At 37.6% G+C, this 27,734-nt stretch overlaps 2 protein-coding genes across 7 annotated transcripts; both read right to left on the reverse strand.

The window, feature by feature from the left end:
- Nucleotides 1–3,013: 3,013 nt before the first annotated feature.
- Nucleotides 3,014–10,640, reverse strand: c11h19orf47 (chromosome 11 C19orf47 homolog). Of its 4 annotated transcripts, none has more exons than XM_063004427.1 (8): nt 10,610–10,640; nt 6,941–7,028; nt 6,708–6,822; nt 6,115–6,196; nt 4,399–4,512; nt 4,054–4,197; nt 3,711–3,787; nt 3,014–3,614 (listed from the first exon to the last, which is right to left on the reverse strand). In XM_063004427.1, the coding sequence occupies exons 1-8, from the start codon at nt 10,626–10,628 to the stop codon at nt 3,087–3,089; spliced, it is 1,167 nt and encodes a 388-aa protein (XP_062860497.1). In that variant the 5' UTR covers nt 10,629–10,640; the 3' UTR covers nt 3,014–3,086. The 4 variants fall into 4 exon arrangements, with proteins under 4 accessions (XP_062860497.1, XP_062860496.1, XP_062860495.1 ...); XM_063004426.1 differs by having other exon boundaries at nt 3,014–3,611; nt 4,129–4,197; nt 10,610–10,629; XM_063004425.1 differs by having other exon boundaries at nt 4,129–4,197; nt 10,610–10,629.
- A 6,619-nt stretch (nt 10,641–17,259) lies between these two features.
- Nucleotides 17,260–24,535, reverse strand: fosb (FBJ murine osteosarcoma viral oncogene homolog B). Of its 3 annotated transcripts, none has more exons than XM_063004430.1 (6): nt 24,438–24,535; nt 23,936–24,120; nt 21,024–21,356; nt 20,739–20,846; nt 20,102–20,404; nt 17,260–18,277 (listed from the first exon to the last, which is right to left on the reverse strand). In XM_063004430.1, exons 1-6 carry the CDS (start codon nt 24,499–24,501, stop codon nt 18,224–18,226), a joined length of 1,047 nt encoding a protein of 348 aa, XP_062860500.1. In that variant the 5' UTR covers nt 24,502–24,535; the 3' UTR covers nt 17,260–18,223. The 3 variants fall into 3 exon arrangements, with proteins under 3 accessions (XP_062860500.1, XP_062860499.1, XP_062860498.1); XM_063004429.1 differs by lacking the exon at nt 17,260–18,277 and adding an exon at nt 19,762–19,962; XM_063004428.1 differs by lacking the exon at nt 17,260–18,277 and having other exon boundaries at nt 19,762–20,404.
- Nucleotides 24,536–27,734: the final 3,199 nt, after the last annotated feature.

Here is a 27,734-nt window from a genome sequence, read left to right on the forward strand (position 1 = left end):
ATAAGATCTTTACAGATTAAATTAAGTAAGTAAAAAGAATCAGCTATGAGACATGTTTTTTTCCCATTTAATGTTTGATAAGTTTCAAACACAAGCCGTCGATTCATTTTTATAAAATAAACCAACAAGTATCTTTTCCATCTGGCATATTTTTTTAAAATCTGTACACGGTAAAGTTCTACTCGAAGACATTACAAATTAAAATAAACATATAAAAAAGGCAAAGAGACTAAAAGAGTCATGTACCAGGTAAATACAGTTCATAGTCCTGGATAAACAGTGTGGTCAGCAGATGCTGGTGTAATTCAAACCCACAAGTCATTATTGTAGCATTGGCCAGAAAACGGGGTGGAAAACAACAACACTCTAGGGTACATTGCTGTGTGTGTTGCCTGGCAACAACCCGATTCCCAGCAGAGGAAGATGACACCCTGCACGTTGTTCCATCTATGTAACACTTAACATGATTAAACTTACATCAGAGAAAACTGGGGGAATTTACAACATGCACATTAGCAAATCTTTCTCTGAGACAGTAACAGTTGAGGTCTGAAGGTTTTCTAAAAGATACTGAAGGTGTGAAGTCATTTCATTAAAAGACGTTTGGAGGACAGTTGAACTGGTTTGACATCAAATTCACAAAGTTGTTATCCAAACTTGTTACCCAAATTTGATCAGCTGAGAAATATTTGGTGTTTGACACTCTTAGGCTACAAGGCTGATATAGCTAACAAGCAACATTCATATTTTTGTGGTATTTACATTTGTATCTGCTGTAATCAGTTAAGAGTGAATCTTTATATAGTGTTTACATTAAAGTCAAGTAAACATCACCACCAAATATCATGTATGGCATTGCATGTATCAACACTGCAAAAAAAATGATCAAAGCCAAACTATAATTTATTTTCACTTAGCTGCAAGGCAATGGGAATTCACACCAACAAGGTGCCAATCAATCATAGGGGTGGTAAACTAATTTACTCACTCTTAGGGCCAGCTTCAAAGTAGGCAACTCACACAGACATGAGAAGGAAACACGCAAAAACAACTTCCAGACAGTGATGAAGGATGAGGACTAAACCCTGGTTCACAGGACTAAAGACCCACTTCATCACCTGTACCACTGTGACATCAAATAACTCCAAATACTGCCCATAAATAAGCAGCAATGCATATGATGTAATCCCCACACAGGTCCTCAGTATTGTTACAGAGATGCTAATGTCATTTATTTAAATGACTGATAACGTATATCGTTGAATATCGATCACAACATATTGCCTTTAGCAACACATAAATAATTTGTGGATTCAAATCAAACTAAAGAGGCAGATAATGTTTTCCCAACAACCATACTATTAAAAAATGCAAACAGCACAGCAAGATCAGTAAAAACGATGGTGAATGCCTATAATGTGACTGGCAGAAAGAATGTAAACAAGCCAGCCGGTTGCTTTTTTCAGAGGCTGTTTTCAATAAGAACAATTGAATACTGATCCCTAAACCTTCAAGGCAGTCTCTGTGCTCTGTGTTCAGGTGGTTCATATAATTAGTGTTGAAGTAAATACAGAAAAAATTATATACCTCAGTGGACTAACTGCTACTTCACTACATTAGTTTTTAAAAATTAAAATAATTAAGATAATTAAAAATGAAAACTTAAAGTTTGAAAAGCTTTTAAACAAAGCTTTGGGCATGTATTTATGCATACAGTGTCATTTGTTAGCTATATTAGCCTTGCAGTACAAAACTAGAAGTAAATGTCAAACACACAGGTCTTGATCTACATTTTAAAAGCAGCAAATTGTATTTTTTTTGCCAAACCATTTCAATATTCTGAGTAAAGCATCTGGAACTGAGTATGTTTGTGGGTGAATCTTTGTATACTTGAACTTTCAGGTAAATAAAAAAGGAAACTGCAGCTTTTGGGTGTGTGGTGCTTAATACCATATAGAGTGCGTTTACATGCACAGAAAAACTAACAGCAGAAATCTACATCTGATTTAAGATACAAGCACTTGGTAATGTGATAACGGAAAAGGACATCTAGCAACATGCAACAAGGCTGTTGCTTTATTTTCCAGAAATGGAGTGGCTGTGTCACTTCTTTAAAATCCACTGACTTTCTTTTATCTGCTCCTGTATTTAAGGAAGCATTCTGGTCCGCATAGCTGATTTGAGGCAGTTATAACAAAGGATGCCATTATTTTATCAGGATATAGGACCGGCACTGACCAGTGCACCTCCCAATTGTTAGGCTGTCCGGCTGAGTTTAGAACCTCGGATCTCAGCAGTAATGGGCTAGTGTGCTTTTATGAGCTAGTGTGCTGCGTCACGCAAATGCCAGAGGTCACTAGTGGTGGAAAAAAGGTATTTTCACAGATGTGATATAGCAGCCAGACTTAAGTACACTTGGGCATGTATGAAAGCAGTTTTTGGAGACTGAATGACCTTCCTGAAATTAGTGGTCTGTGGTTTGCTTTAAGTGAGGTTGGATGCAGACACTGTGTGAAAACGATCTGCTTACAGGGTTGGAAATAAAGTTCCATGGTACTTAAAAAAAAAATACAACTTTATGATTGCGAACTTAAATGCCTATGGCCACTCTAAATAGAATGTCAAATTAGTACACTACAGATGGTGTAATTAATAGAAACATTTTAGTGCCATAAAAGCCAAAAGAAGTGGATGCTTTTTATTTGACCACTTGAATAATGAGATACTGCCAAAATCATATCAAATTCTTATAGCTCATGTAAACGCACTCATAAATATGCTAATAATCGATTAGAAAAAGCTACACCAGAACAGCTTCAGTGAAACACTGTCATGTTTGTCTCACACCTAAGACCTGTAATGGCTGTAGTTTTGAGTTCACGTGATCGAGGCATATTTCTAAATGTTTCGGGTGAAATCAGCAACTCCCAGACCTTCATAAAAACTGGTTTAAGTGAAAAGGCGGTTTCTTTCTTAGTAAAGGGAAAGGTGCCATGTATTTCCTGCACACATGTTCTGACATTAAATGTGGGTTTATTCTGGGTAAGAAATTCAAAATCGAGGAGTATTTAGGTGGTGTTTGTCCATTAGATGTTCTTGGCCCCCAGTCTCTTAAACACACTTACTGTGGTAGCGTCCATCTGAGCCACGTGAGAATCCCTGCCTGACCCTGTGCTGCTGCTGACTTTGGAGCTGGCCACAGCAGAGCTTGCCTTGCTTTTGCTGCTGGTCACATGACTATCCTGCATCTCTGCTGACTGGCTGGCTAATAAACCGGAGGTGGAGACAGGGGCTGAGGGAGCCTTCCCCAACCTTCGCAGCAATCTCATTTTGGGTGCCACCTCCTGGGTAGATGAGGTGGAGGAGGGAACGGAAGGAGGGGTTTCTGATGAGATGATTTTTACTTTGTTCCGCTGGCGATGCAGGGCAAATTGTTTCGTTTTTTGGACAACAGGCTCTTTTTTGGGGGGTAGTGGGGGTCGTTTAAGGACGCCGGCGTACTGTAATACTGAGCCTTCACCATCACTGTCGTCGTTATCGGAAACAAGGTTGTCTGTCTTTTTCTTCTCTGCATCGTTCACTTTGTCCAGGCGACTAAACACTCCTGATACCTGCTGAAGGGAAGAAGTGATGATAAAAAATATTACATTTACTTTTCTAATTAAGAAGAATAACAAGCAACGTCGTAATGAAAGCAATCATAACATCACCTTATTGGTTGCAGAGGAGTCTGCTTTAGACTCTGATCCCAGCCTCTCAAACACAGACGTGCGTTTTAAAATCTTGGCTGTGTTCCAAACAAAAAAGAAAGACGCATCAGTAAAGCTGTGTAGCTTCAGTGCAGTGCTTCAGTTTATGTCCTGGATGATGAACTACATCGACATCAAATCCGATCAAATTAAATGTATGATTAATTTTGAAACCCAAAATTCTTGGATGCATATACATCACACCCATGCAAAATCTGGAAAACCCAGTAACAGTAACTAACAGAAGACAAAAAAGGCAAATGTCTGCTAAAGCCAGAACGTATGCCAGCTAATTTGCAGGCACCTTTCTTGGCCTGTTGGGCCAAAATGCGTCGGCTGCGGGCGGTGGTGCCCTTTGGCATGTTGATGATGTATTTACCCTCCATCTCTGCAGTCACTCGCCGGCGCTTCACTGGCAAGCCGTTCTCAGCTACAGGCTGACTGGCAGCTAAAACAGAAATGGAAGGAAAGACAGAGCAGTGAGCAATAAAAAATGTGTGAAAACCACAGAGGTGTGGGCACTGAGCAGATGTCTGTGCCTGAGACGTTCCCGTTTGCTGAGAAATAAACATTTACAGCAATCTAACACCCAGTGACACGGCGGTGACATGGCGAATGAGAGGAGCTGCCACCAGAAGGTGAGGTGTACCTGTTTTGGCGCCCTTGTTGGAAATAGTCACTGAGAGACGGTTGTCTGGCCGGTGGGCAGGCGTGCTTGGTGGGGAGTCCCGACTTAAGGCATTGGCGATCATGCGTGTGGCAGCTGAAATAAGAGCAGGTGACCATTAATTAATTACTACCAAAATTCCAACTAAGGATCTGGAGAGTCAGCTGTTAATGAAATAAAGATAAATGATTTCCACCTAAACATGTATAGACCGCTCCTTTAGCTTTTTAAATGAACTGCTGATATGATACTAACATGCTTTTTGAACAAAAAATGTTTTTACACAAAATATGAAACGTGTAAGAGATGATTATATTTTTAAAATTATAAGATGAAATTTTGCCCTCTAGCAGGGGCTCCAACCTGTAGAGCAAAGTGCTTTAGAATCAGCCCAATCTAAGTTCATATTTATTACATAGATACAAACATTAGTCAAATAAAGTCACAAAAAATATTCACATTTCTTACTATTTTTTTTTAAGTGAAGGAGAATAACTTGATCTAAACACGTGATGGAAAAACTATGTAATTTACAATGGCATTATAGTGAGAGGGACATTGTGTTGAAATTGTTGAGTAAGCCTGCTGAATGGCCACATACATTTGTGCTGAAACTGGTTATTTACTGCAGTTAATCAAAGACCTGAAAAACGACTTGCTATTCCTCACTGTTCAGATACGTAACAATTTATTGAAGGATACAGATTGATGAATAAAAATAATTAGAGATGGGACGATCGATCGGCTATGAATCGGTATCGGCCGATTTTTAATCAAAATATGCTATCGGCGATCGGCCGATATCTCCTAAAAGTAGCCGATCCGATCGTGTGATATATAAAGACCACGTTAAGCTTAACAGCTCAGTGGATTGATCCAGACGCCAACCATCACATCACCATTCATCAACCATCGTACAGAAACCACAGTGAAAGCTCTTCATGACCTAAAATAACATCATTAACTTTGTGCATCATACATACGATGTAATTTTGCTGATTGTAATATTTACTTTAAAAAGATAATTCAACCCGGTCACATCTGAGTCGATTTTATCAGCACGTTATATAAACTCCTGGTTCACTTTGGTAAATCGTGAGCGGTTCTTACTTGTGATGTAGATGAGAACAGAAAACGTTACAGAGCCAATCAGAGGCAAAAGTTTATTCATTAGCAAATTCGTTAGTTCAGGATCATCTGCTGAACTTTTAGCTCCTTAGACGGAACGCGTCTGACGGTCGGTTACAGATCTGTGGTAATAGCAGTTTAATGAAGCTTTTTAATGTAAGAGAGTCACACAGAATGTTCTGTAGTAGCTGGTGTTTATTTAAAACCACAACATTTAATTAATAACAGTAAACACGGAGAGATAACTGAGAAGAGAAACTTACGCTTGGCGAAAAATGAATCGACTCATGAATCAATGAATCACTTATAGCGATACTGTGAACAAAGCGTATCTTCTAAGGGCACACACACACACAAACACACACACGCGCGCTGCTCCGGTTTATCTTCACTGTGAGGCTCTTTTTAAGTTTATTTATTTTATTTACTGCTAAACCCCCCCAACCCCCCCTCCCCCCCGATCGCAATCGGCTATCGGCCGATGTCCCTGAAAGGAGATCGCAGATCGGAATCGGTGCCAAAAACCCCGATCGGCACATCTCTAAAAATAATGATGCATAATATACTTACGAGTATTGGCAGTGCGCCTCAGCTCGGCCTGAACGCTAGTCTGGCCTGAAGAAATGGCTTCACTGGTCATTTTACACATATCCTGCAGCAAAAAAGAAAAAGCACTTTTTAAAGTTTATATCATCATCATCATGTCCCACGACACATATCTGTGTATTCTTAATGCAAAGAAACTGTAATTATACTAGCACAAAGCTTTTACTGTGCAGTAATCTCTGCACAATTTGAGCAAAAGTTGGGACAGGCCTCAGACTTTCCATTAAAAAGAAATTTATGTGTTGTGAGAAACTGATAAACAATGATGGCATTAATATTATTAAAATATTTGTCTTTGGAACACTAAATATGATAATTCGTATCAACACCAAATACGAAAGTTTTTTAGTCTGGAAGCTGTCGTAAATACAAACTGTACAGTTACATTTAGTGCAGAACATTAAAGATAGCGAAAGCACAGGCTGATAATAAGATGCCGTGAGTGCGTATTCAACAGAGTTTTGGTAAAACAGTAAACTGTCTGGAGAGTCCAACAGTATGATACACTGTACTCTAATACAAACACTTCACAAAACATTAATCACTGCCTTGCTTACCTGTCTGTAGACATGCTTGGCATGTTTGAGAATGGCAATGATGTCACCGATAACTGTAATGCCCAAGTCTATCATGATTTCCTTACTGAGATCCATCAGCATGCTCTTTTGAATTCTAAACAACAAATAAGAGAAAGTACACAGTACTCAAATATGGTGCAATCACAATGTTTGTTAATGTTTTAATATTAGAACACAGAACAGTATCAAGTCTCTGTTAAAACGAGTTTTACCTGTTGTCTACAAAGGACACGGCATAATTGCTAGCCAGACCCGGAGGGATTCCTGCATCTTTAAAGAACTGGATCCACTCTGATGTGGCTAAAATTGAAAACAAAATAGTTTAATAAAGCTAATCCAGCCTGTAGGCACCACAACTGTTCAGGTGGCCAAAACATCAAGGCAGCTTTTTATTAGGTATAGGAGTGTTACAAATGTTTGGTTGGTAAAGCTGAGAATACACTGTAAATACACAGTAGAACACTGAATTTATACTGTGCATGCAACACTGCATTAAAAACACAGTTGGCCAACACAGTAAGCAACTTTTCACTGGGGCTGGTATCCTGTATGGGCCTTTAAGTTTTGCCAATTTACACTAAAATGCAAAAAAAATGTCACGTAGACCTAAACCCAGGAGAACACGTTTAGAAAAAAAAACAAAGAAATGTTTGTTAAATGTGATATAACTTATGAGATGTTTATTATTGGCTGCCGAATTTCATAATCCTATTTTATATTAATTATATTATTAGCATTTAAATACCAAAAGGTAATTATCGGCGGTAGGGTGGCACCACATGATTTGAATCTAAGCAGAGCCACCAATCGAACTGGGTGTCCACACAAACATTGGCCATGTTTGAGGGATGGCAGGTCAGATGGGGTCTGTTTCTGCTGCTGATAACATAGTCAATCTCTGGGAATGGTCAGGGCACAGGCACAAGTGAGGGGTCACATTAAGACTAGCATGTCTCTCCGTACAAACACGCCGTCTGGTAGTGCAAACAGAAATTATAATCGGAAATTGAAAATGATGGGGGTAAAGTGGAAAAATCCAGAAAAAAGTGAGTTAATTACTTATCATCATTATTTTTAACAAAGTTTTTGAACAATTAATTATCTGTAATTATAATTATTTGTTTATTTATGTATTATAATATTTATTTTACAGGTTGTCAGATCTGAAAGGCAAACAGAAATTTTATTTATTTTACTGATAATTTAAAAAAAGACATGTACTGTCAGAGAGTCAGAGTCAGAGTCAGAGAGTCAGAGAGGTTTTATTGTCATTTCAGCTACATACAAGTACATATTGAAACGAAACAGCGTTCCTCTAGGATCACGGTGTAACACGGTACAAAAAGTGCAAGACAATACAAAACAGTGTAAATACAACAATAAATAAAAAAAATCCTATAATAAATAACTACAAAAGATATTCCTAATTATCCCTAATCTAAACAAGTAATTAGAAGACAGGACTAAAAACAAGTGTTAGTACATGATGGTGAATAGATGGTACAATGGTTCATGAGGTAGTGACATGTTGTACATTAGCAGCGTAAATATATATACTGTATAGTCATAATTACATTATCAGGTCTTTTTACAAGAGTGGCATTAAGTAATAAAGAAAAGCAAAAATGCTACTTTTAACTATCATATGAAGTGTAATAGATGTGTCGGGTTGAGCCACTCGTGATATGACCCACTGAATAAGAGCAGCTGGATGTTATTTTTAAAGCAGCCACAGCAAACTGTGAACACTGCATCTCCTGACCTTACTACAAAGCCATCACTCAGTCATGTTTCAGCATATTAAAGTCATTAAAATGTGTATTTATATTAATCATGGCTCTATAATGTAAAAATAAACAACATGCAGGGTGATTTGACGATTGTAAATTGCCCTTATAGGTGACAGTGTGTGAAGATGCAGTGGGTATTTTACACCCTAGCACATGCCCTTTTATAGTGAGCTATTATATAGGGAAGCTATTTGACATTCAGCTTTAGTGGTCTCTTTATGTCCGAGTAAGAGCCAGTTAAATATATCGATTATAAGCCGCATGGAACAAAAGTAGACTAGAGAATCTACAGAAAAACTAACAATTGTGTTTTGTAAAACAATTTAGTAACTGCTTAATGACCTCAGGACAATCTGGCTATACATTTCAATAACCCTATATCGGCTGTATATGCTTTTTCAATCCTTTAAGCTGATTCATTTTGGTATGTGTTAATGCCAATGCTGCATTACAGTCGTCTGATGGTTATGCTGATGGTGTAATGGCACCAATGAAGCATGTCTGCAATACAACTTTATCAGAGAAAATAAAAATGTAACAGCCACATGTAATACCTGATTATCACAATCTGTATTGTTTTGGGGGGTACTTAAAAAAGGTTACACACAGCAATGTCAACTGTTTTTCCCATTTTTTTGATTTTCTGACCTACATAGAAGACATATGCATTGACCCTTTCTATTGTCCTGTTTTGTCTATCTTAGTACTTTTAGACAGACAATGCAGTACTTGAAAATGTTTTCATCCTGGGATTGAGATAGTGTGAGACCATTTTCAGCAGGTCATTACAGACTTTCTTAGTTACAGTTTTGTTCGATCTGTGTGTATACTCAATAAATTCTCAATAAATTTTCGTACTCCTCTACAAGTTGGTTAAAACTCTCCTAGTTTCTGATTAGTGGTGTAGAAAGTTCTATAACATAATTTAAATGTGTAACATGCCCCCTAATGCCTTGTTAGTAATTACGATGAACATAAAAACTGGTGACTTCTTTGTGCCTATATAAGTAGGACTAGGGTGACAATGACAAACTACATGAAACTGTGACTAACACTTACCCTATACCGTAGATACATTTGTCCAGATAGCCAGGTGTTACCCACAATTCCCCCAAAACAAAATCTATCATACATTAGAAGTCGTTGAAACATAAGTGGCAACATGATCAGCTATGCGAGGCTGACATTACCATGGACTTTCAGCTGTTTTTTATATTGTGATCAGCAACAAACTTCAGTCGAGCTTTAATGTGCTGGTTTGCAGCAGAGGTACATTTAACGTGTGATAAAACTTAAATATAGAAAAATAACAGCTCCAAGCCTGGCCTTAAACAAACGCCCCTTACCTCTACAACCTCCAAGCATGTAAACTTTTAACTTCAGCTGTGTTGTACCAAGCACCTTCTATCAGTATAGCTGGTATAAAGAAATTACAGTTTAAACAGCTTGTCCTACACTTTATAAATTATGATTTGATGACACGGTAGGTTTAGTTTTTGAAACGTGATTAATTTCACACCCTAATTCGTGTCCTTATATAGTGTGTACCTAGCGGATCAAACATTCGAGATAGGCTAGTTCATTTGGTCTGTAAGTCAAGAATAATCATTTGTAAATGAATAGTAAAATGTGGACTAGAGATCCAACAAAAAGTAATGTTAATATACAGTAACGCAAAGAAAGCTATTTTAGTGTGCACGCCAATGTAGCTTAACAGAACAGAAATTCACAAGTTAGCTTAGCACAACACATGAACAACTTTATCTAGAATTAATACAGAATAAGCATAATTATATCATTAAATACTGAAACATCTCGTAGCTTGGTGTGCACGTTATATATAAAGCCACACGAAATGTTTATTTATGAAAAGTATCCTAGCGTGCGGAAAAGAATTAGCTAGCTAGCATAAGCCACTCAGGATCTAGCCTCGCCGGCTAACGTTACAGCGCTGTAAAGAAATAAAATGTGCATGTTTCTAGTTGGTATCAACAACAGCAAAGATAAATACACGAACCTAACTCAAATTAAACCCTCTCTGATCAATGTAATTGTGACTACATTGTGCCCGGTGGTAACTGTTCCACTCACCTGTTGTCACGGACGCCATCTTCCTGAGGGGAAAAAAACACACTACTGCGGTTCAGCGCGACGCAATGACGTAATGGCGTAACGTCCTGGCCATTTTCGGAACGTGTCGGAAAAACACGAACTTTTCCGAGTCTCCACAGCATCAGACGGGCTCGTTTTGTTCCTCTGTGTGACTCGTTATCAACGCTTTAAAAACTAAAATAGTACAGCATTAGATTTCTTTCCAGTTTGGTTTTTATTTTTAAAAGTTTAAGCCACGGATGCCGTTTGGAATAATAATATAGTATAGCTATGAATAGGGAATTTAAGTTGGATGACCTAAAACATTTACATTTTTGGCATTTAGCAGTTGGTATTCAGTTTTACCAACAGCTTTATATGAGTCAGTCAGGATTGCGGTGGGACAGAAAATCTTTCACAGACACACATTCAATAACTCACTAACATTTGGGGGTGAGCCAGTCCACCTTTCGTATGTTTGGAGGTGATAGAAAACTCAAGCAGACGCTGCGAGAACATACCAAACTTCTCAAGGACGGTTGACCGTAAATGGGAAACGAACTAAGGTTCAGAAGACGCTTTACCAACTATCAACTGTGCTACCGTCATTAGTTTAGGCAGATTATATTCTTGTGCATTTATTAGTTGCGGTATATTTTTGACCACTAGGCTGCAGTAAAATACCAATACTTACTCGTGTTTGCATTAAAATATAACAATACAAAGACGACTCCGTTATTGCGCTATAAATTTATACATCATACATTTGCTCTAATCATTTGTTGGTATTTTGAAGCACAAATGAAACATTTCAATATTCTAAATTGATGTAATTGACTGAACTGATCTGGAGGGTACTGTAATAAAACTGATGTAGCTAATAAAGTCTTTCTTTTAAGAGCAAAATGTGGAATTACATACATTCGTTCATTTATTGTCTGTTTTATCACATTTTTATCCTGGTCAGGGTCGTGGTGGATCCGATTCATTGGCCAAAAGGCAGAAAACACCATGGACAGGTCTCCAGTCCTTCATAGGGCATACACAAACACACAGAATCACACTTAGGGCAATTTTTAGTATCTCCCATTGGCCTGACTGAATGTCTTTGGACACAGGGAGAACATGCAAATACCCCACAGAAAGGATCCTGGCCGCCCAGGTGGGGAATCAAACCCAGGGCCTTTTTGCCACCAGAATTTATACAGTTGATGTTAAAATTTTTTTAGACTTCTATGACATCCCATGATTTCTGCAAGTAAATGATAAGTCTAAAAAAAACTGAAAAACTTTTAACAATTTTGAGTTATTTCACAAATTAATTGTGGTTTTCTAGAATATACTATCTGCTGGATCAGTACACATACTGCAACATATTTATGTTTGTGGTGAAAGTTCTAATGCCACTTTAATTTGTGGCATGGCCCCAGTTGTTTGTTGGTTATTACATATAAATGGGATCATTTATAGCATTAGACCATGCCATAGACATTACAATTGGTCTAGACAGCTCTCTACAGATCTCTGAAAGTGGATCATAGAATTTTACAGGTCAGAAATGTCAGTCATTTCTAAGCAACTTTTTTAGGTCCCAAGATTAATCTGTAAAAAAACATATGTTTCTGAGTATGAAGTGCCCAATACAGAATGAAGACCCTGAGAGGAAATTTGGCCAGATGAAAGAAAGTAATTAAATAACCATTACAAAACATGTCTGTCAAAAATAAGATGCATTATTGTGTACAGTCAAGCAAGCGTAATAATGCCATAGGTTTTAGTGCTGCTGTGGGAAAAGTTGATGTATGTATATTTTTGATTGAGCAGATTTTATTATTTGCAGACATTTATTTTAACATTTATATGTGCTTCATTAGTTCATTCAAAGAAACAGTGCCATGACTGACAAAATTGTCCCTTACAAACAAACAAGGGTATGCAAACTTTTGATGTCAACGGTAAAACAAAGTAAAGTCAATGACAATAGTTTCAAGATTTTTTAATTAATCAGAAAACAGTACTTTTTTAATATGCTTCAGTTTATTTTAATGTCACTTTTTTAAACAAAAAGATGGTCCAAATGAAATCTGAACAGCTCAGCACACCCAGGTTTCACAGCCTATGCAACAAGGTCAGAAGTTCTTTTTAATTTCAATAAAAAGCTTCTACAAGGAATACAGAAACTTGGAAATATATTTTGCAGAATGTTATAGATCCAAAGAGGTATTAACTTTCAAATAGATATAATATAAAGTCATGAGATCTGCTGAAAGGCTGGGACTGGTAAATAGTCAGGGTTAAAAATGTTCTTTACAGAACTAACAACCATGACTCAAGGTATCCCAGCCTAGTCAGAAAAAATATATCGCACATTTATCATACATATCTGCACCATCATACAAAGACATACAAGAATTGATAAAGAAGCTTTATGTTGCTCACTGCAGCGCCGCTTTTAAAAAAGTCCACAAAATCTCCATCAAAAATAGAAATCATTCTATGTAAGTATTCAGCTCATACTAGTGGTCACTTAGGAGGTTAAGGTTTAATTAAAGACATTATTAAAGAAGGTCCTCGTCAAATCAAAAGCTGATATGACAGAAAGCTTCATTAACAAGGACATTTTCACTAAGGCAAAGCCTTAACTTCATCCTTAATATGACACTATAAATGACACTATAACATATAATCCATTGTATCAGGCTTGCTTAAATGTTTCTTCAAACAATCTACAAATGGGTGACAAATTGAAGGCATTATACACATTCTCCTTTAATTTATCACCCTTTGTAAATATTGCATCTCAGCAAGCATCAAACATCATAAAATACATAAAATCCTATAAAATGCCAAAGACAAACAATCACTGCAACAGTATTGGCTTGTGGATCTCCATGGACATCTTTGCAAAGCAAAAGACTCTTCACAATAATGCCATTTAGCATACAGTAACAGATACAGTACCACTATAGTTTGGCTTAAAATGTACAAAAGCATCATAGCACCAGAACCAGCAGAAGTCCTGCTTTACAACATCACAAGGACATCATCTGCATTTTCTATACAGTTCTATATTGTTTCATTTACACATCATGACATCATAATTGTGCCATTTTATGCAACATTAGTAAATGTGAGTATCTAAATGAAAATATAAGTCATTGAAATATCTTTTAGCACTTACACATCGCTCTATAAACTTTAAGCTTAAAAAAGTACACTTAAACCCTTTGCAAAATCCTTTCTTATGTCATTATCCATAAGCACAGTAAAAGATAGCCGTTCAAAATGTTTGTATATATGTAAAGCTTTTTAATGAAATAATGTTCACATTTTTATAAATTGGTGTTCTACTTGCCAACATATAAAATTTTGTCACATACAGGGGTTGGACAAAATAACTGAAACACCTGTCATTTTAGTGTGGGAGGTTTCATGGCTAAATTGGACCAGTCTGGTGGCCAATCTTCATTAATTGCACATTGCACCAGTAAGAGCAGAGTGTGAAGGTTCAATTAGCAGGGTAAGAGCACAGTTTTGCTCAAAATATTGCAATGCACACAACATTATGGGTGACATACCAGAGTTCAAAAGAGGACAAATTGTTGGTGCACGTCTTGCTGGCGCATCTGTGACCAAGACAGCAAGTCTTTGTGATGTATCAAGAGCCACGGTATCCAGGGTAATGTCAGCATACCACCAAGAAGGACAAACCACATCCAACAGGATTAACTGTGGACGCAAGAGGAAGCTGTCTGAAAGGGATGTTCGGGTGCTAACCCGGATTGTATCCAAAAAACATAAAACCACGGCTGCCCAAATCACGGCAGAATTAAATGTGCACCTCAACTCTCCTGTTTCCACCAGAACTGTCCGTCGGGAGCTCCACAGGGTCAATATACACGGCCGGGCTGCTATAGCCAAACCTTTGGTCACTCGTGCCAATGCCAAACGTCGGTTTCAATGGTGCAAGGAGCGCAAATCTTGGGCTGTGGACAATGTGAAACATGTATTGTTCTCTGATGAGTCCACCTTTACTGTTTTCCCCACATCCGGGAGAGTTACGGTATGGAGAAGCCCCAAAGAAGCGTACCACCCAGACTGTTGCATGCCCAGAGTGAAGCATGGGGGTGGATCAGTGATGGTTTGGGCTGCCATATCATGGCATTCCCTTGGCCCAATACTTGTGCTAGATGGGCGCGTCACTGCCAAGGACTACCGAACCATTCTGGAGGACCATGTGCATCCAATGGCGGTGCCGTGTATCAGGATGACAATGCACCAATACACACAGCAAGACTGGTGAAAGATTGGTTTGATGAACATGAAAGTGAAGTTGAACATCTCCCATGGCCTGCACAGTCACCAGATCTAAATATTATTGAGCCACTTTGGGGTGTTTTGGAGAAGCGAGTCAGGAAACGTTTTCCTCCACCAGCATCACGTAGTGACCTGGCCACTATCCTGCAAGAAGAATGGCTTAAAATCCCTCTGACCACTGTGCAGGACTTGTATATGTCATTTCCAAGACGAATTGACGCTGTATTGGCCGCAAAAGGAGGCCCTACACCATACTAATAAATTATTGTGGTCTAAAACCAGGTGTTTCAGTTATTTTGTCCAACCCCTGTATGTTATAATAGCAATATGTATAACTTATCTCCTATAGAGTGTATTAAGTATACTGTTGCCATGAGTACAGGAATATCAAAAGCAAGTATTTAACAACTGGCTTATGGCACAAATTGAACTTGTAGGTATTTTGTTGACACACAATTTGCATCGCAATACAACGCAAAAACACAGGAGACCAAAGAAAATCTGATAAAACATTTTAAGATACATTTTAGTGTGTTATAAAGGTGCTTAGTGTGACAGTTGCATTAATGATTTTCACAACATTCATAGAAGTTGTATTGTGACATACTTTATCACAATTTATTTAATAATTCATCATAATATCATAATTTGGATCATGTTTTAGAAAGACTAAGTATACTTTGTAAAAATTTCTATAAATAGAGCACTACACCAACTCTATGTGTGTATTTAAAGCAGGAATCTAATGCTACTTATAGGTGGGTTATAAAGCAAGGTTTAGATTATGGAACAATATCACTAAATAAAGGCATTTTTACAGTCTATCCTTTTAAAGATATAAAATAACGAAATATTTAACCCAAGAAGTAACAAATCTGTTACAAAAGATTTCTTCTTAATGTGAGAAATTATGAAGTTGATTATGCATATGTTAATACTGATGACATGATATTCCCAGGATATTTACTGTGGCGTCTCTTGTTGCAGTATGTAATAATATCACCAGCTCATTGGAGGCAGTGATGACTCAGCTGTTGGGATACTGGACTACTGTTAACTGCCCCTCTGACTAAGGTTTCTAAACCTTGCTTGGATTGTTTCCTGTGTTAATTATAAGTCCTACTGGATAAAAACGGTCTACCAAATGCCTAAATGTAAACAGCCTTATGAATTGTGTACAGGTTTTAACAGCTGCTTAAGGGTGGCAATACAGCAAAAATCACAATTTTAAAGGCATTAAAGTGCCAATTTATTTTAAAGTGCCAATTAAAGGTGCTTTTACAAAATATGTTATGTGACACAACATTTAGATTTTATTACAATATACCAGAAAAAAAGTTGTGCCACATTACTTAAAATGAGTTTAAATGCCAATCAAATAGGCAAAGAATTCCAGATAACTGGTTCTCAATATGTTGTATTTGTAAGTAATATTGGATTTTGTCTGTGTTAAAGTAGTACTGTTGTATCCACAACATTACATAAATTATAGTGTGACATTATTTAAAACAGATATTAATATATAGTTATATCGCTCAGCCTTACAGATGCTGGATAAACATATTTATACACCAACAGATTTAAAATCATCATTCTTGCATTTGCCTGCCCGTTTAAAGCCATTGTAATATTAAAACAGCCTCTATGAGATTAACATAGCTTGTGCTTCTGTGTGCAGTTTCACATGGGACAGTACACACTGGAGTACTGAAATCAATAGAGAAATATCACTTAATATTTCTTCATATTGCTGAAGTATCACATTTCAAAAGAATTGAATAACTTAATTTACATTGAGACCATGATTTATATCTTCACTTTTTTATTATGCACTTGCATCCAGTGTGTTTTGTCCACCGAGGTTGTTAAGTGAGGACCGTGGGCCAAGCTCACATTGACAAAGAGCAAAAAGGCTCAGCATTGCCTTATTAACCCATAATCCAAGAGGACTTTGTTATATGCATTTCAGTCGGAATCCACTTATTGTACATATGTGTTTTTTATACAGAACATATAAATACACAGCAATAGAGCAAAGGCAGTGACAACGCTTCTCATACTGAAGGAAAGGCGGGCTATTATTGTATAATTATAATATCTTTTCATTCTTTTATAAAAATATCTTTTCAAAACCAAAAACCAGCCTCACAAAGCTCACCCTTCTTTCTTCATTAACAAAAATAATCATTTTCTCAACATTCATAGACTACAATCTTTTGTACATATATACGTGTATATATATATATATATATATATATATATATATATATATATATATATATATATATATACACATATATACATATATACACATATATATACACATTTGCATACATAATATAAAGCATTTTAAGGTTACCTCAGGACATAAAAAGGTTCATAGTGCACACGTTTTAGTTGCCAAAAGTAAGATAACAATGAAATAATTACAATAATAATTAACAATACTTATATTGTAATCATTACAATGAGACAACAGTAACAGTTGCAGTAAAGGAGCAACATTTGGCCCCACAACATCCTCCATTTGGCAGCAATGACACAGTCAAAAGCAAAAAGAAGAAAGCTTAACCAAAACTGAAAAATATCCAAAACGATATTTAACAAATTCACAGAAAAATAAGGGTTTCTTTCATATTTATAAACAACTTCTCCTCTATATGCCTCGACCAATGGTTGTGCTTTCTCAACACATCTTTGAAGAAAAAACTAAACTGGAGGAGCAGCTTCAGTGACGCTCTTTCACAATAAAAGCTTGCAGCTGCCTGTTAATCTGTTACAAAAATATGTCCAGCCTCTTTGCCCAACCTGTACGTTGTAAGTAAAGTTAAATTCTTTTGCATTGTAAAATTTCTCACTTGAAGCTGGCTAGCACAGAAAACTTGTTGAAACGTGTTGATCACCTTTATGTATATACCACATATTAAAGTCACTGCTAATACTATTGCAAAAACAAAGCTGCAAAATCTTCAGTAAAGGGATGTATGGATAATGTGAGGACTTTCTGAGTAACGGAAAACAGCCTTAATGGCATGGGCACATTTTGAGATGGAATGTTTAGATGATGGCTGCTGTAACGCATTTTTTTGCTTTTTTTGCTGTGTTCCTCTAGTGGGTGTCCAGCTTGGATCAGTCCCTTTCCTAAGTCAATCCATTCTTCAAAATCCTTTAGGAATCCTGGTGATGGATGCCTGGTTTTTCATCGTGTCTGATTCGTGTAGCTGGTACGTTGTTGTTGTTTTTGAGCTCTGCAGTTCCTTGGTCCATGCTGGAGGGGATAATGTGGTGCTGGGGCGATCATTCAAGGTTCCATGGGTTTTCGGGGTCCAGTGGGCTCTCATGGGCTGAAGGCTTCACAGATAACCAGAGGCACATAGAGACAGAAGAGAGGAGAAACAGATGGGCAGATGGACGATGCAGGAGACAAGAAAAAGAGACAGATAGGAACAGACAGATTGATTTATGTCTTAATTGATTGATTCTGGAGGGAGCGTGTCCCAAATGTTTATAGTCCCAGCAAATGAAGCAAGATGGAGAAAAAGTGCAGCTTGTTCTGAAAAAACAGACTATGTTGAAGCCATAGAAAGTCCCCATTGCAACTCAGACAAATACAGAAGATCAAAATGGTGCTTGATTAAGTGTCGTTTTCAATGTATGAGCGTGTGTGTGGAAAGAGGGATAATGGGGTAATGCTCTTGCCGATGCTGTGCCATTTTTATACTATGTCTAAATATGTTATAAATTAATACTTGAATAGTGATTCAGGTCTGAATGAAGCCACTAAAGCACTGGGTACAGTGCAAAACTAGCTGGAGCAACCAGACTGAGAACTTTTGAATGGTGAGGTATTTGATACAGTGCTTGAAAAAGTATTTGGCCACAAAAATTTAAATAGTATTTATTTGCTAAAGTACTTTGTCCAGTTTATCTTTTAAAATTAAACATTTTAGTAGTTCTTTTCAATAAAAATTAATGACAGTGACTGAAGACCACAATCAAACCTAGGTCCTCATTACTGTTGCTGTGCTGCACCCAACCTACCAGATGCAACACTTTTCCAGCCGAACTTAATTTATTCCATCATAAAGACAGTAAAATTACTAACCTGCAGTTACAATGCCTAGGTTAGGCTATCTTTTTAAACTTCATTGAACTAAAAGGGCGCTCATTTCAATAGCAATTCTGACACCAATTGTATAGAAAGTCTTGTGGTCTAATAAGACTATTATTTAAAATTTTAAAGTGATATGTGCACCTTAAAACTGACTATGCAGACCAGCCGGGTAACAATATTCCCATTGTAATTTATGGTGGTAACATCTCGTTATGGGGTCTTGTTCGATTAAAAAACAGGATTGATTGAAAATAAATGCTGCAGAGGACAGAAAGATCTTCCCTGACCATCCTCTTTACATCTCTTTACCAGAAAGCCTGAACTGGAGAGGGACTTCGTCTTTTAACAAGACAATTAGCCAAAACAACACTGAAGTTGGCTAAAATAAATAAAATTAAGTCCTGATAATTTTTTATATTGATTTGCAGTAGCAAAAGCTTTTAAAGACAAATTTTCTACAACTGCTCCATGAAATTGTACAAAATAAATGTTTACGTATACAAGGTCATCTCACTAAAGACTGTCTAAGTGGCCCAGCCAGGTAAAAAGAATACATTTCATTTAATTTTTAAATACATTTTTTAAAAATTGGATAAAGCTTTAATACTAATTTAAAAAATGTCCCAAAAACCTTTTCAAGACACTGTACGTCCAGTCAAAATCAAGTTAGATTTACCTTCAGCGTTAAATAAATATATCAAAGTATGTATCTTCACTGTGATTCTAAACTTTGCAAACATCTACTGTGCTGTTGTACTGATGTATACATGTGTTTGTAGATGTGTGTGAAAGGAACAAGGACAGGCAGAAAAATGGGCGGATCAGGGCTTTTAGAGTGCAAGAAGCGAGGGCGAGTTCATGGAGTCAGAGGACTGCTCGCTGCTGCTGGCTCGCTGGTTAGCGCTGGCGCCGCAGGCTCCCTCTGGGTAGGTGAACACAAATGAAGATGTGTATGAGGGGTTGTGGCAGATGGCATCAGGGTTACCGCCGCCATCTGCAATGAGACACGGGCCACCCGGCGCCGGCTGGCTCGGCCCATAGAAAGAACTAGAAAAGGCTACCTCCTGCATCATTCCTTGCTGCTGTGGTGGGGGCTGCTGCTGCGGCTGGTGGTGCTGCTGCTGGTGGGATGAGTAAGGTGGAGGCAGGTAGAACATGTCCTCCTTCACAGTCAAACCCACCACTGCCACAGAGGAGGACGGGAGCGGAGGAGGCACTGGCGTCTGCTGCTGCTCTTCCTGGTATGGGATCTTGCAGGTTGGCTGGTGAGTGATAAGGACAAATTCCAGACGTTCCTTCTCTTTCTGGAGCTCAGAGATCTCTGCCTCCAGCTCAGCCTTTTCCTCCTCCAGAATGTCTGTCTCCTGAGAAGAAACAGGAAAGTGTGAGAGTCCACTGATCACCAGTGAGGCTTCTGTATTTAGAAATCCCCTTTCACTGATGTGCCCAAATAATGAATCCTAATTTAAACATTAACAGTAACATTAGTCTTGTTCAGTACACGTTGAGGCCAATTAACTACTTCTGGCTAAAATCTAAATTTTTTCACTAGCAAAAGAGTGGCCATTGACAGGTTCCATAGATCACATACAAGAATAACTGTAGCACTTACCATGTTGTGTCTATAATATTGCTTATTTATTCTTTATTATTCATTTAAGCAATAATGTGCATTTGATTTGTGTTGGAATCGCTCACCGACTGTAGTCTGTCTGTAAGCTCACGCCTTCTGTTGCGACACTTGGCCGCTGCTAATTTATTCCTCTCCCTTCTAACACGCCTCTTCTCCTCCTCCTCCGGAGTCAGCTGATAACAAGAAAAAATTTTTTTTTTAAACTCAACTTGACTCAAACTAATTGATACACACACAATACACACATGGACCCATATAGAGACACAAATGACCTGACAAGAAATTGACAAATTAGGAAACCAATTCACCAAACCACACAGACAGTTAACTCAATCCTGAGCCTCGCTTACCGTTTCATCACGTGTGCGACGGCGGCTCCGAGAGTGACGAACCGGCCCAGGGGTGTCTGAGCCAGGAGGGGTAAAACCTGAGCCAGATGAGTAGCTTGGCCCCGGAAGGTCATAAGGATCCATTGCGACAGACTGGGTCATGGTAGTTGTACCTGTGCTACTCTGACCAGGTGCCACAGAAGAAATAAGGGTAGGCTGTACCATCCACTGCAGGTCCTGACTGGTGGTGATTGCTGTCACCGTTGGGACAAAGGAGCTGGGCATTTCCACCCCTGCTCCACTGCCAGCTGACCCACCAATGACCCCTACACTGCCAGCAGCAGATACACACTCCTATGAAACAGATATAGAAAAGATTGTGTAAGGGAATATTAAGTTTGCCTGGTGCATACCATAGTTTATTTACATTTACTTTTGTAAACATGCATACTGAAGCTGCATTAAGTTTAAGAGTACCCCCCATGACAAGAACATTAAGTGGGAGGACCAGATAACTTAACAAACTAAATTAGACTGGATTTTTTATGCTATGTCTTGCCTTTGGTTTTTACTTTTAAAATTAAGCAAATTATTGTATATCTACTTTATATTTATTTATTTATTTATTTATTTATTATGGAATGGTCATTTGAGGTTGATTCAGCGTGAAAGTCACAAAGGTAAAAGGGTGTGTCAACATGAGCATACAGCAAGTTTTCAGGCACAAAATATATAATGAGAAAATAAATACATATATTTTAGTGTTAAATTTTAACTACATTTTATCCATTATTATCACTATCCATTAAGCTTTTTGTGTATAAAAGAGAATATATAGGGAATATAAAAAGTGCTGTTCTAAAGAGGTCTTGGCTAGATTGTTAACCTTCCTTATTAACTCAGTGATAGGGACAAAAAGTGGAACATTTTATAGTACAAGCTGGAATGTTTTATATGATTGCACTTTTATTTATTTATTATATTCCAAACTGGGAAAGTTGTAGCCTAGTGGGTATGATACTGGACTTTTAATCAGAAGGTTGCCGGTTCAAGCCCACCTCTGTAAGTCGCTTTGAATAAAAGCGTCTGCTAAATGCTGAAAATGTAAATGAAAAAACTGTACTAGTAATCGAAAGGTCGCTGGTTCAAGCCCCACCACTGCCTGGTTGCTGCTGTTGGGGCCCTTGATCAAGGCCCTTAACCCTCAATTGCTTAGATAATATTCTGCTAAATGTTGAAAATGTAAATGCAAACTGTTCTTTTTTACTGTTCATTTTAATAACACTTACATTACAACATGTTTTATACGGTGCTAAATAAAGAGAATGTCGTTTGGAAGGCGCAAGGTCCAAAATAGAAGCAGAATCGCTAGATTTAGATGTTAATTATACCTGCGTGCCTTTTCTAGTCTCGGTGCTTTATTTAGCAGCGGGGGCGCGCCGCAGTGCCCGAGCGCGCACGGGAGTTCTGGGCCTAGTTAATATTCATATGAACGTAGCGCGTCATAAAAATCAGCCAATCGGCGCTCTCCCCGCTCTGCGCTTCCCCTCCCGTCACTCCTCCGGTGCTCCCCTTAGCAACGCGACGTAACACTCCAAAATAGAACGCATTGACGTCACAGCGCGAGGCCAAAGCGCGAGGAGGGAACCGGAGACGCAGCAAGGAGGGGGGGTGAAGGGGGGGGGGGGGGGGGTGAAGGGGGGGGGGGGGGTGACTGGAGGAGGCGGGGCACCGGAGAAACACACACCGACCGCGGCGTTACTACCGAGCTGATTAAGCTGAATTCACTCACACTGCGTATATATATATATATGTATATATATATATATATATATATATATATATATATACACATTTAGTCCTTTTTATTCTAGGATTTTTATTCTACCGCATGAAATCTATTATTTCTATTCTGCTCCAATTTACTCTAATAAATATTTCATTTAAGTTTGTTCTAGTCTGCTATACTAGACTCTGTAGTCTTCTACTTTGCAGTTATACCCCATTAACATGTAAAGCACACTGAACTGTGAATGTGTATACAAGATAAATTTAGTATAGAATTACTTGCCAATTCTATTCTGACCTATTGCAACTGTGCAATGCTTTAAAAGTGTCCTTTTCTTTTTCTTTTGAGTGCATGTCTTGACATTAGTTGTAGCCTAGCGGTTAAGGTACTAAACTAGTAATCAGAGGGTCGCTGGTTCAAGCCTCACCACTGCCAGGTTGCGGCTGTTGGGCCCTTGAGCAAGGCTCTTAACCCTCAATAGCTCAGACTGTATACTGTCACAGTAATGTAAGTCGCTTTGGATAAAGGCGTAAATGTAAATAATTAATAATAATAACTAATTGCATTTCTGATTCCATACGTTAAGATTGTATTGTAATGCATGTTTACCTATGTTTACATATGCAAAGTTGAGTGAATGTTCAATGTGTAATAAATACAACTGACCTAACATTTCCTCAACAATAACGGTAGGCAATCAACATTGGTGCTTATAATATTGTCATAGAAAACAAATTTTCCTAAAGTGCATGTTTTTTTTGTGTTTTTTTTTACATTTTCTAGGTGTCACAACAGAAAACCATATCGTAACCAGATCGCAAATCATAAACAAGGTGGTGCAGACAAAAACCAGTGTGTTTTGATGTATATGTAAAGCACACTGAATTGTATTTGAGCATAAAATGTGCCATCCAAATAGCCTATACTTGTATTGCTCATACAGCTGTACCTGTATTGTGCAATCAAGTGCATATGTTATTTACTCTCTGATCAACATATACTATAGATTATTTTCCTTTTGCTTTTCAGCATGCTTAAAATAGCTAAGCACAGAAAATATCGAGTACAGGCAATATGAACATAAATACAAGTAGCATGTGTATATGTATGTATGTATGCAAGAGCTTAGAAATCATGCACTTACTTGTGGTGCAGTGGTGGTGGACGGGCTCCCAAAGGAGTCCACGGAGGACAAGTAATGCGATTCAACCGATGGAGAGGAACTTCCACGAGAGCTGTCCGGGTCACCGGGGAACCCCTGGAACATCTCCCCGGCAGAGCCGAGAGGAAACGAGAAACCACCCGTTCCTGGCGAGAATGGAACGTCACCTGGAGCCACAAGAAAGGTTTGATGCATTTTCTTTTTTACAATGCAAGTTTACAATGCATTTCAGTTTAGTTCGTGAAGTACACCTGTCCTGCATATCTCAGTGATTCACTTCTTTTTAAATACATAATGTAACCTATTTTAGTTTGTTAATAATATGGTACTTTGAACATATGCAGAACATGCGTACTCCAGGACCAGTACTAATAATGTTTCGTGTTCAATTTAAGAAATGATTGCAAAGCTTAAATTTAAATCGCACAGCATCACTTAACCTAAACGTATATATAATAGACTATATAATATTAATGTCACTTACCGTAGCACGATTTACTTGAAGAATCGGTCAGGATGCCTTTAGTGTCTTTCCAAAAAAGTTGCATTAAGAAGGCAATCCAGTTCTGCTTCTAGCGAAAATAAGTTTAAACCTCCACTTTTCCCTGGAGCGAAAAAGTCCACGCTGGCGAAACACAAGTCCCTAATATGTTCCTTTTTTAAAACGTGTACACATAAATCCATGAGACCGAGCCGGCGTTTCTCCACATCTGAATGAAGCCATCTGAGATCGCTTTGTAAAGTAGGGAGTCCTGTCTCCGCCTCTTACTGGAGTTCCGCTGACGTAGGTGCCCATATATGGTTCATAGAGCAGTGTTTTTGTTTTTTGGTCTCCTAGGCGATGACGTTGAGGGATTCCCTCACCCACAGAAAAAAACGCTCTAAGGCGCGCGGTCGAGAATAGCAGCATTTACTATAGCAGCTTCCACTGGAGATATTTTTGACTACCTGTTTTTTTCTTATTGTAAATAAAGAGAAAATGCAGAGACAACCAGTACCGAGAATATTAGACTATCTGCGTAAATTGCGTCAAAGAAAAATATCTAATGCTGCTGCTTACAAAGTTCTTATTTTGGGATTAATGTTGCTGGGAGGATGATGCGCAAGAGAATCGGAAGGATTATACCCCTAATCCTATAGAGTTTAAAAAAAATAAAAGCTTACAAGAGCTATATTATATCAAAACACACTATAATAACATATGTACCTACCATAGTCGGACCTTGAAAACCACCTACACAATTATGCGCTAAATAGCCTAAATAGTATCGCATCCTAAATACCATGATTGATTCCAATGCCGGGAAAGAGGCAGAAAAAGAAAGAAGGAGTAGTAAAGGATAAAGGAATTTTAAAGCTGTCAAACGTGTACCCAGAAAATGCTATACTGCTGCACAGGTGAAGGAAGTGGAAATATTCTTAACACAACTCTCCACTTTCTCACGGGTCTTATGGAATCTCCACTGGGCTATTATTAGACAGGATTCTAGTCAAACTAACTGTCCTGAGTGTTTATGCAACAACAGAAAATAACAATTTAATAATAACAATTATCGTACAATTAACGGACACAGGCTATCTACTACTACCACTACTACTACTACTACTACTACTACTAGTACTACAACTACTACCACTACTACCACTACTACTAGTACTACTACTAGTAGTACTACGGATGATGATAACTTTCTTATAATCGAAAGGAATGCCCCTAATGTTAGTTAGCTGGGTGTCCAGGAAATATCCATGCAACAAATATCACAACTGATATTATTATGATTATTATTTGATGAAAATGATCATGAACAAAACTCCCAGCTGGTCTAATATAAAAGTGAAAATAGGTTTCTTAGGCTGCTATTGCCAATATTGATACTAAATTACACTACATTACTAATAATAAGGCTACGTCGAGGACGAGGACGACTACTACTATTACTACACTAATTATTATTATTATTATTATTATTATTATCATTGCAGAAGGCAATCACTATTGTTATCCGTCTGTCTGATTATTATTACTATTACTACAGGTGTGTATCTGATTTGAAAGCAAAATATGCAGGTTTCTACATTAGAGTATAAAACAACAGACTAATATATGAAAAACAGGCGTGTGCAGTAGTGGGACAGTTTTTGGCTTCATCTTTTAAATATAACTGAATAGACAGTTCATTATTGAAGCACTGATCGGAAGAAGCTGGAGAAGTTTAATGAGTCGTGAGGCAGATACGAGGCAGAATGAAATGTCAACATTTTGAGAGAAAGAATAAATGAATGAATGAATGAATGAATGGATGGATGGATGAATGAATGGATAGATGAATGAATGGATGGATGGATGAATGAATGGATGGATGAATGAATATAAGGGTGAGCGGGGACGACAATTAGTCAGCAGTCGGACGTCACTGCAAAGAACGAACTGTTCTGTGTAGCTGCAGGTAGGAACTAAGCTCGGATACTCCAACTGGGATGACTAAACCACTGACATCCACCACTACCAACATCTCCACTAGAACTCACATCCATTAAATGTGGAAACACGTCAGATTAATCACATCATATCCCCGGAAGTATGGTGCTTTTAGCAAGAAGCAAAAAGTATTTTTAATAAAAGGTGCGGTGTGTTACCATATAAAAAATAAAATAGTAATGACTGACCACAGCCATTCAAGCATAACATTGACATGGGTCCTGCAAAAAAAGAAGCACCAGCTCCTGTATCTCTTTGTCCATGTGAAGCCAATTTTCTATTTCATGTTAAATTACCCCTGAATTAAAACCTATTTTTCAATAAACACCGTTTTTTAGTTTGCATATTTTAGTTCTATAATTTTATTGAGTGTCAAGATGCATGGATGCTTTATACCTTAAAAAACATTTAAAAAAAACATGGTAACAAGTGTAATAAGGTTTCCAAATGCATTGTTTATAAAACACGAACAAGCTTACATCCAGATACTTTTTAGCTAATTCCTATAATATGGATTTAAGCTCTTAAAGGGAACATCAGCGACTGTTAAGGATAGATAGATAGATAGATAGATAGATAGATAGATAGATAGATAGATAGATAGATAGACAGACAGACAGACAGACAGACAGACAGACAGACAGACAGACAGACAGACAGACAGAAAGACATACAGACAGATAGATAGATAAGTCCCAGTAGCATTACACATCAAAGACACACTATTAAAATTAAAAATTCAATAATATACATTCGAAACAACAGCACAAACATAACAACCAGTACTGGAAGTAAAAGTTCAAAGAGTTTTACATATATTGTCTAACTACAGTGCAGTTATTAATGATGAAGAAGGATTCGAGTAAAAAATGAATGAAAGTAAAAGTGCAGGGAGGTGCAGTTATCAAGTATACAGTGTATGGTACAAATTAAATATAGATTAAATAATAAATAGTAAAGTGATAGAGTAGCAAGTATTGCACATTGAATTGGGTCAATATAGCCATATTTATATACATATATATATATATACATATATATATATATATATATATATATATATATATATACATCAACATATATATAAGCCTGTGTATGAATATACTTAAGTACACATACATACATGGCTACATGTAGAGCCCTCAGTCTAACTGTGGCTAACTGTGTTTAGCAAAAGCTGTTTTTTTTAAACTAAACAGCTAAACCCTTTTGGGTGTTTTATCTAAAGCCATGCTGTGGTCACTGTCTGTGATCCATTCTGAGGAATGAAAACAAGCCAGTAGGTGGACTGGCTGCTAT

Source organism: Trichomycterus rosablanca, chromosome 11 (assembly GCF_030014385.1).
Source record: "Trichomycterus rosablanca isolate fTriRos1 chromosome 11, fTriRos1.hap1, whole genome shotgun sequence".
In the NCBI taxonomy this organism is placed as follows: Eukaryota; Metazoa; Chordata; class Actinopteri; order Siluriformes; family Trichomycteridae; genus Trichomycterus; species Trichomycterus rosablanca.

Excerpts from the sequence above, each read along its gene's own strand:
- c11h19orf47 (XM_063004427.1), bottom strand. Across the intron at positions 4,513-6,114 it reads GAGGCGCACTGCCAATACTC|CTGCCACACGCATGATCGCC; the intron begins GTAAGTATATTA and ends CTCTTATTTCAG. Across the intron at positions 4,198-4,398 it reads CAACAAGGGCGCCAAAACAG|CTGCCAGTCAGCCTGTAGCT; the intron begins GTACACCTCACC and ends TTTCTGTTTTAG.
- fosb (XM_063004428.1), bottom strand. The coding sequence starts at position 24,501 with ATGCAACTTTTTTGGAAAGACACTAAAGGCATCCTGACCGATTCTTCA. Across the intron at positions 20,847-21,023 it reads GTCGCACACGTGATGAAACG|CTGACTCCGGAGGAGGAGGA; the intron begins GTAAGCGAGGCT and ends TCTTGTTATCAG. Across the intron at positions 20,405-20,738 it reads TTACAGACAGACTACAGTCG|GAGACAGACATTCTGGAGGA; the intron begins GTGAGCGATTCC and ends GTTTCTTCTCAG.